The following is a 9,806-nucleotide window of genomic DNA, read 5'->3' as shown; positions in this document are numbered from 1 at the left end:
AGGGGAGGAAAGCAAAGGAAAGCGAAAAAAAAGAAATCCTAGAGGAGAGGAAAGCAGAGGAAAGGAAAGCAAAGGAAAGGAAAAAAAAAGAAATCCTACTGCTAACATATCCTTCCTACCCAACCCTCCCAAATAGAGAAGAGAGGAGAGGAAAAAGAAAGGAGTTCTCAAATAGGAAGGGAAAAAAGAAAATAAAAAATCTAACTCCTCACTCACATATGCATTTAATTTGCTACTTTTTCTTCTTTGCAACCTCTATACTTTATATTTGTTTCTACCTTTCTTAGGCCCAAGACCACTGTCTAATCTCTTTCACATAATATATCTCCAAATACTTGAAAATGACCTTTTCCCCCATCAGCCTTCTTTTTTTCAACACTACACATAAGATCACAGATCTAGAACAGACAGGAACCAGAGGCCACCTAATCCAACCTCCTCATTTTATAGTTCAGGAAACTGATGCCAAGGGAAGATAAACTACTTATTCAAGGTCACTCAGACAGCAAGAATCTTAGCAGGATTTGAACCCAGGTTCTCTGAATCTAAAACTATCCTTCTTTCCATTGTATTACATTGCCAGATCCTTCAACCAATCCCAATATGGCCTCAAGATCCTTTGCCATACTATATACCCTCCCCAAGACACTCTGAATCCAAGTCATCAATGTCCTTACTAAAAAAGTGACACACAGAACTAAACATAATATCCCAGATGTAACTGAACCACAGCAGTGAACAGCAAGAGTATCAAAGTTATTACTCCCTTAATGTAGTCCAAGATTCCACTGGCTTTCATGATTGCCAAGTCACAACACGGACTCATAATGAGCTTTCAATCCACTAAAACCTCTAGATCACTTTCAGACAAACTGCTACTTAATCATGCCTGACCCATCCTGTACTTGTGAAACTATATTTTTGAACCTGAATGTAATATTTTATTGGGGGGGGGGGTGAAATTTGGAGGAATCCAGACCGTTCTTATTTCATTAGTGAAAAAAGCTCCTGGTCAAGAACTTCCCTCTAACATCACAGTTCTGCAATTGTTCATCAAATTGTACTCTTAAGAAAATTACTATTTAGGGCAGTGATTCCTAAAGTGGGCGCTACCGCCCCCTGGTGGGTGCTGCAGCGATCTAGGGGAGCAGTGATGGCCACAGGTGCATTAATCTTTCCTATTAATTGCTATTAAATTTTTTTTTAAATTAATTTCCAGTGGGCTAAGTAATATTTTTTCTGGAAAGGGGGCAGAAGGCCAAAAAAGTTTGGGAACCACTGATCTAGGAGATCATTAAGTTAGAATACTTGCTATAGGCTCCTACAACCAGTATGTTAGAGGACTTAAAAAACTTAGGTTGTCCTAACTTCTTAGCCAGTTTTATATACAGTACACCACAATGCTTTTCATTTTTCCTTATTTAATTATATTTTATTAGATCCAACTCAATGTTCTGGCCTATCAAAACTTTTCTGGATACTACCAACCAATGTTAGCTATCCCTGCCAACTTTGGGTCACAGTGAAATGGGAGGTCAGGAGAATATGGTTAGTGGAGTGATAAGGCTAAGAATATAATAATTAGAATACAAGGAGAGGTGAAATTTACTTTTACCCCTTGGATTTTGTCTTCTGACTTTTATTCTTTTTCTTATGTTATAGGTACTCTGTATGGTATCTAGCTTGAAACACATACATGGGTACTTTTCTCCTTCCTCTTTCAATTTCAAAGATCTTTTGATAAGATTTCAAAACTGGGAAATAAATTTTCATTTCAGCTTTTGTTAGATGAATGGGAACTTTTTATTCTTATATTTTAAGCCATGGTTCAGAAATCTAAATCCCATTCTCAGACATCTAACCACTTTTTAGGTGACTGACATTCCTTAGCAGTTGTTCTTTTCCCAAACCTTTCTTTCTTTTTTAAGATCCTTGTTTTCGACTAGTAGCAATATGTTTTTAAAACTACCTATGCTCCTAAAGTCTTCATTTTCTTTCTCAAGACTTCACAATCCTTCCTAATGTTGCTCAATTCCTTCCAGAAATTATCAGTTGTGCCCATGTAAATCACAAGAAATAAGTAGTAGTTATCAAGCTTAAGAAATCTTAAAAGGTTTTATCTTATGTACTGGTTACATTTCCAGAAGACATCAGACTTTGGGATATTTTCTATCAGGTCAACGAATTGTTGTCTTATAATCCCTTCTTGAGAAGTCACCAACTACCACTATTTCTCTTCTTCCACTGAGCCTTACACTGAAATATTTCTCATCACTTGCTAGTACCTGTAGATTCACATCATCATCCCTTGGAGGACAAGCAGATTATTCTTCCTCCTCAAAGTATCCTGATGCTTCTTTCTCAGAGAGCATTGATCTTTCCATGAAGAAAAACGTAGATTAAGGAGTCCAATAGATCTTTTCTCCTTTTTTTTTTTTTAAATTAAATAGGTCTGCTGACTAAAAATTAAAAACAAAAAACTGATCATTAAGCACCACTTAACAGATTACTCTTTTCCATTTGTAAAAGTAGATAGTTCTTTAAAAAGTGGAATAAGTCAAGAGAAAAAGAATCAACATATTTGCCTTCCCAAAGCAACAAGGCATGTATCAGTAGGCCAATTTTTAAAGGAAGGCATTAGAGGCTAAAGAATAACATTAGAATGAAATAAGATATAAATGGAGAGCAATAGGGGAATTCCCTTTAAGCAAGACAACTGTGGAGACACAATTGGATTTCCTATAGAAAGCAACCAGGCATCTATGCAGTAGAACTGTTATAAATCATTTCCTTGAGTCCATTATGTCCAAGTTTTACTATTTTTGCATGTTGAGCTTTGTAACTGAGTTACAGTTTAATATCTAGCATCATTTAAAAAAAGTTTCTCAAAAGAAACAGTGTTTTGGGGGCAGCTGGGTAGCTCAGTGGAGTGAGAGTCAGGCCTAGAGACAGGAGGTCCTAGGTTCAAACCCGGCCTCAGCCACTTCCCAGCTGTGTGACCCTGGGCAAGTCACTTGACCCCCATTGCCCACCCTTACCAATCTTCCACCTATGAGACAATACACCGAAGTACAAGGGTTTAAAAAAAAGAAAAAAAAGAAACAGTGTTTAGTGAAGGAATGCAAGATGACTAAGTAGATTCAAAAGAAAGAAAATGTTTCAAATCCTGAATACCATGGGGTCAGTATGCCAAAGTCTGGTAAATCCAAAGAATATACCACAAGTAACATTTTTTTTAAAGTAGCATCCTCCAAGTGTAACTTCAAATGAAGAGAAATGAGAGAACACCTTCAACTCAATACTTCATGAATGGGAGAGGTCCACAGATGTTACACAAATTGTGCTAATATTTTTTTCCCTATTATTAAAAAAGTCACATGGGATGGCTCTCGAGAAGGGAAGGGATACCAGAAATAACCAGGGTGATACAAAAAATAATAATGAAACAGAAGACATAAGTAAAAAGTTATTATTTTTAAAAATGTATGCCAGAATTCTAACCCATTTTTTTCTGGTATTCTAGGAAAAGGTGACTAAATCTCAAACTGGAGGGAGAGGAGGAGGGAAGAAGAGAAAGGAAAGGTGTTTCTTTTTTTTTTTTTTTTAAACCCTTGTACTTCGGTGTATTGTCTCATAGGTGGCAGAGTGGTAAGGGTGGGCAATGGGGGTCAAGTGACTTGCCCAGGGTCACACAGCTGGGAAGTGGCTGAGGCCGGGTTTGAACCTAGGACCTCCTGTCTCTAGGCCTGACTCTCACTCCACTGAGCTACCCAGCTGCCCCCCACTGAGCTACCCAGCTGCCCCAGGAAAGGTGAAGAGTAAGATGATACCCTGGGCACACTGAAAAGGTACAAGTCATTGCAGCAAATATTAGTATTTATTCTGTGCAAGGTACAATTAAGGCAAAAAATGGGTCACAATAACAATATTGTGATTTTCAAAGAAGAGAATAGGATAGAATTTCCAAAGCATAGGACATTAAGCTTGATTTAATTCCTGGAAAAATTCTAAAATGTATTATTAAAATAGCAGTTTGTGAACATTTAGAGGGAAGCAGTAATTTCAGCTTTATGAAGAAGAAATTATACTAAAATAATAATCTTCTTTCAACAGGATTACTAGACTGATCCAACAGGAGAATGAAGTAAACATAAGATTTCAGCAAAACCTTTAGCATAGTTATCTAATGGTATACCAGTTGAAATTATAGAGATATTAATAATACAATGAGAGGAATTCAGAACTGGCTAAATAATAGCACCTTAAGAGGAGTCAAAATGGGTTAAAATCAAGTTGGAGGGAGGTGCAGAATATTCCAGGTAATCTGTCCTTTATAATGTGTTTTTATCAATTGATTATACAAACGGAAGATTTATCAACTTTTCAAATGGCATGGAAGTTTGAAAAAGGCAGAAAGCATAGAAGATAAAGAGTTAGCCTTGGAGATGGAAAGATCTGGAAGGTTCCCAAAATTCCTAACCCTAGTAATACCGCTTCCAGACCTATACCCCAAAAAGATCAAAAAGGAGAGAAAAATCTATGTTTACAAAAATATTTCTAGCCACTCTTCTTGTTTTACTAGACCACACATATTTGTTCCAAAGCTTCCCACCCCCCACCCCCACCCCGGGGGAAGAGCAAAGGAGAAAAAAGAAATGCATTTTCATCGAAAAAAAATTTTAAGTGAATCTCAAGCCTTAAAAAAGTTAATTTTATAAATGTGTCAGGAGAGACATGTACAGAGACAGCAATTGAGCTAAAAAAAAAAAGCTGCAGATTTTAGTGAACTACTAACTCAATATGAGTCAACAGTATGACATGGCAGCCAAAAAAAGCTAATTTAGTCTTGGGCTGCATTAGGAGAAGCATAGTGTTCAAAACTAGAGAGATGATGATCTTTTGTACTTGGCCCTTATCAGTTCCCTGCTAAAGTACTATGTTCATTTCTGGGTGTCATATTTAGGACACTAACAAATTGAAGAGGTACTTCAGTATTATAATTTAGTATTATAGTAGACTATACCACTATCTAGTTTCTTGCACTCAAAGTAAGATTCTAAATAACAGAGATGTATCCAAGGTATATTTTTGAAAGTACCTGCTTCTATTAGCTTACAATCCAATACAGAGTGGTCACTAAAATAAATACTTAAGTACATCCAAGATGTTAAATGAGGGCTATGTGAAGGAAGAAATGGAATGGAAGGCTTCCTACAGGAGGTAACATCTGCAAGGACTTTAAAGGATGGTTAGGAATTCAACAAGGGCAGACAGGGATGGAAGTTATTTAGGATACTGGGAGGACTGGGGCAGGAAAGTACAGGGTATGTTCAGAGAGCAAAAGTAGTGTGTAATAGTAATCTATTCCCCTGAATCATAAAGCTATAGCTGACAGTAAAGTTAAAAATATGGTTAAAGGTCTAAAGGTGAAAGGGGGAAGGGGGGGAAGGAGAGAATTTAGACTGTAGAAAGCAAGCCTGAACTTTTACTCTGTAGGTAACAGGAAGCCAATTTTAAAATTTGAGCAGAGTAGTGACAAGAAAAAAAACCTATGTAAGAAATTAGTTTGATAGTGCCATTCATGGGGTGGTAGAGCAAGGAAGAAATTGACAGTTAAAAGACAGGAAAAGGGGGCAGCTGGATGGCTCAGTGGATTGAGAGCCAGGCCTAGAGACAGGAGGTCCTAAGTTCAAATCTGGCCTCAGACATGTCCTGGCTGTGTGACCCTGGGCAAGTCACTTAACCCCCATTGCCTAGCCCTTACCACTATTATGCCTTGGAGCCAATACACAGTATTGACTCTAAGACGGAAGGTAAGGGTTTAAAATAAATTAATTAAAAAATAAATAAATAAATAAAAGACAGGAAAACCAGCTATGCTACAATAGTTCAAATAGGTAATCAAGAAGGTCTATAGTAAGATTGTTATTCCTACTGGAAGAGGACCAATGGGTCAAGATGTTGGGTTCAGGGTACGATATGTTATGGCTGATCAGTCCAATATAAGTTTGGAAGGCTCTACCCACAGGTCAGACATATAGTCCATTAGAGCAGTGATGGGCAAACTACTGCCTGCAGGCCAGATGTGGCCCGCTGAAATGTTCTATGCAGCCCCAGAACATTATTCCTAATCTGCCAAATACAATGAGTAGGATACAATACAATGAAACTTTGCAAGAGTTGCCTTAGAAACAGACTAACAGATGAGCATTTCCTTTGGCCCCCTCTTTAAAAAGTTTGCCCATCACTGCATTAGAGCCTTTAGGATGGAGACATCTCTAGATTTGCACATCTCATATTTCCTTTGTGCTACTGCAATTCTGCTTTGCTCATGAAGTACAGCACCTTCTTTGATGTGGGCACACCGATTCTCCCATGTCTCACCATCAATACTAAAGCTCTTCCAGAAGGACCTTGGGGGTATTCTTATACTGCTTCTTCTGACCTCCTAGTGAGCACCTGCTTTGAGTTCTTTGTGTTAGGTAAATGTGCACTTGGCATTCAAACTATGTGGTGTGGTCAAACTATCAGTCTCTTTTTTTGAGTAAAGTTTGAATGCTTGTCAGTTCAGCTTGGGAGAAGATCTGTGTCCCAAACCTTATCTTGCCTGGTAATCGTCACATGCGGCTCAATTTTCTGGCATGGAACTGGTAGATTGTCCAGGTTTGACAAGCATACAACAATGAAGTCAGCATAACAGCTCTGTGGACCTTCATTAGGTGTGTAGCCTAAAAACTTTTCTCCCAGTTTCTTCTGGAGCTTCCCAAACACACAGCCAACTGGCAATTTGTACCCCAACCTCTTCATCTATGTGAACATCCCTGTAAAGTATACTGCCAAGGTAAGTGAACTTATCTGCAACATTCAAAATTTCTCTATTTACTGTAAACAACAGCTCTACATATGGATGGTTTGGAGCTGTCTGGTAGAAAACCTATTTTCTTATAGCAGTGGGAAGGATAACTGGCTAGATATGAGGTGAGGGACAGTGAAAAGTTAAAAGATAACACCAAAATCTCAAATGGGAGAATGGAAAAATGGTGATTGATGTTTAACAGAAATAGCAGTAATTTTTTAAAATTGTGAGGCTGGCTCAGTATGTCTTAAGTGTCACATGGCAGTGGGAAAATGTTAATGTATTATTAGGTTGCGTTATAAACATACTATCCAGAATTTGGGAGACAGTCTCTTCAAACACTGTCCTAGCCAGACCACATCTGGAATACTGTATTTACCTCTGGCTGCCACAATTTAGGAAAGCAAAGCTACGGCATATTTTAAGGAAAGCCAGAACACAATTAGGATAGAAAACCTTGCCAGAGTTGTTGGAAGGAACTGGGGATGTTTAGCCTGAAGGAAAAAACAAAACAATATAATGTAGGAAACAACTTTCCAAGAAATTCTAAAGCACAAAATACCTTATTCTTGTCAAGGTATGAGAGACTTGGTGATTGAGAGCTTTAGAAGAAAATAAAATAAGCATAGGCTATGGGTATTTGAGCTAACAGTAGCCATACAACATAGAATTATGCCTTTATAATTTTTAATATGCTTTTTCCAAGTAAAACAAATTTATTCATCTACCATCTATTTATCTTCGTTAATTTCAACCTTTAAAGTTAATTATTTAGCCTTTTTACACATAAATCTGTACGTTATACTCTTCAATATACCCTCTTGTCTGCAATTAGGTCAATGAACTATATCTCCCACTTTTAAGGTGAGTAGAACTTTAAACATTTGAAAAGAGGGAAAAGACCAGAATAGAACTAGAAAATAAGTCAATGGCCTCTGCTACTTGTCAGTTATTTTTCTAATTCTAAGCTCCTAGGACAGTGCTTTTGTACATAACTGCTCTCTAGGTTCCTAAATTCTTAAAGGCTCTACAGGCTTTAAATTTGAGCTAAAAATCACCAAGTAAAATGACAGAAATGCATCTGTTTAAATAAAAACAATAAAAAAGTAAAGGGAGGGTTTTGCTGAACAAGGATTTTCTGGCCTAAATTGTAACACTCCCCCAAAACTACTGAAGTAATTTGATCATCAGCAACAGTATCCAACACTGGCAAAGGGTCTAGGCCTGTTATTTCATTGGAAGAAGAAACTCCCAGATGTAGCAACTCCCTTTTATCAATTAAGGTTCAAAATTTGTCTTTGAGAGTTGCCTAAAGCAGAGTCGTTGCCACTGGAACTAGATACAAATGTAATTGGGCAATATTTAACAAAATATAAATACAACATAAGTAATGTAAATTTGTGGCTTTTTAAGTCAACAGGCAGCCCACAGGGATGTATTTATTTGAGTTTGACACTTTGGCACAGAGCCAGTATGTTTGAAGCAGGTTAATTCTGGTTGCAAAATCAGCTTTCTAACCATTATACACAATACTGCTTCTCAAATGGGAGGTGTTCATTTTAATATTTGTTGATGGAATGAAGTATGTCTGGGCAACAGCCCATCCTTCATATTTATCTTTCGTTTAGACTAATGATATTCAAGTCCTACCTCATACATACTCCGACTCTAATTCTGCCTTTGACTCTAATACTAAATCTGGGCAAGTTAATCTTCGGTGTTCACCACAACTCAAAGACTAAAACTTTGCAGAAAAGGAAGGAGCTGGCCTGCACTGGTATCCCTTAGGGAGCAAGTTCAGTGCCAGTGCCTCGTCCCTTTGGCTAATATTAAAATCAGTGTGTACTTCCAAAGTGGGGAGAAAAAGAGTAATTTTAGGCACATCTGGATGGCAGGTTGAAGGTAGGATGGTGCTAAAAAAAAAAAAAAAGTCCCTGTAAACACACCAAAAGGATAACCCACACAATGAAAACTAGTTGATTGTATTTTAATAAACTTTAATAGAGAACAGAATTTCACAAAGTAAACAAGAACTAAGGTAAAAATTTGGGCCCTCCCAACTGAAGGCGTATTAAATAATGTTTAACCTTTCATCATTTCCCTTAGTTTGGAAATATTCTTTACAAGTTGTTTCCCAGTCCAGCATAACTAAAACAAAACTAAGGGAGGGTGATAACAGGTTTATACATCATTAGCTAATTTCCGCTTCTGTAGACTGTGTTCCCCCTACCACCCTACCCGCCAAATCCCGAGCCTTTCCCAGAAGCGTAGACCATACCGTGCTTGCGTAGGCTTCCCAGAGCAGTCTGTGTTGACATCTTTAATGCCACTCATTCCAAACTCCGCATTCAGGGGACCTCCCCAGCGCGCCTCACCCGGACGCCCAGTTCCGCGCCGCTAATTACTTCTCCCGTCCCACTTCCAAACATCGGACGGGAGTCACCCGCCAAAGCAATAACAACAATCAGGACTAGAGTGCAGGGGTGCGGCCGAGCGGGCGTTCAAGCTCGGGCGGGGTCACAGCCACCCGCCCCGCTGAGCACCAGGTGGACTTGTTTGCAGGGGATCACCGAGAAGGGGGGAGGGGCGGACAGAAGCGACCCCTCCCCCTCCTCCAGGTCTTAAGCGGGGTCTGCCCCGCGGGGTGCCCTGTGCTCCCCTCCCCCAGCCCTAAATTGGCAGGACCCTCTCCCCCTAGGGGGAGGGGGCTGGGGGCGGCAGGGACGCTGCGGCTCCGTTACCTGGTGCTGGTGGCGGCTTCCCTCACACGCCCCCCCGGGTCCGGAGGCAGCGGCGGCGGCAGCTGCTCTCGCTGCTTTCACGTCAGGCCCGCGGGGGCCCTCTCTCCACACACCGGCCGCCTCGGCCCCCCGCGCTCCGCCCGCATCCGAGCCCGAGGTTCTGGCGCGGCTGCTCAGGCTGCTCCGCCTTTCCGCGGCGGCCCCCGGGG

General features: G+C 39.7%; 2 protein-coding genes across 4 annotated transcripts in view; one reads left to right on the top strand and one right to left on the bottom strand.

Moving 5' to 3' along the window:
- FBXL3 (F-box and leucine rich repeat protein 3) overlaps positions 1-9,799 on the bottom strand; it is a 36,170-nt gene extending 26,371 nt beyond the window's left edge. The window contains exons 1-2 of one of the 3 annotated variants that reach the window (XM_044670581.1): positions 9,135-9,799; positions 2,286-2,459 (exon numbers count right to left, since the gene is read on the bottom strand). The gene's annotated coding sequence lies outside the window, so the exon portion shown is untranslated. The remainder of the gene's footprint in view (positions 1-2,285; positions 2,460-9,134) is intronic. The other 2 variants (XM_044670582.1, XM_044670584.1) reach the window with 2 other exon arrangements.
- Positions 5,949-9,806, top strand: part of LOC123241842 (gametogenetin-like) — a 7,231-nt gene continuing 3,373 nt past the window's right edge. Inside the window, exons 1-5 of the mRNA XM_044669363.1 lie at positions 5,949-6,028; positions 6,748-6,841; positions 7,692-7,720; positions 9,071-9,143; positions 9,331-9,683. Of these exons, the coding sequence (XP_044525298.1) occupies positions 5,949-6,028; positions 6,748-6,841; positions 7,692-7,720; positions 9,071-9,143; positions 9,331-9,683 (629 nt within the window). The remainder of the gene's footprint in view (positions 6,029-6,747; positions 6,842-7,691; positions 7,721-9,070; positions 9,144-9,330; positions 9,684-9,806) is intronic.

This window comes from Gracilinanus agilis, chromosome 3, assembly GCF_016433145.1.
Source record: "Gracilinanus agilis isolate LMUSP501 chromosome 3, AgileGrace, whole genome shotgun sequence".
NCBI lineage: Eukaryota > Metazoa > Chordata > Mammalia > Didelphimorphia > Didelphidae > Gracilinanus > Gracilinanus agilis.
The sequence above is the reverse complement of the archived record's forward strand: the minus strand, read 5'-3'. Positions and strand labels throughout refer to the sequence as shown.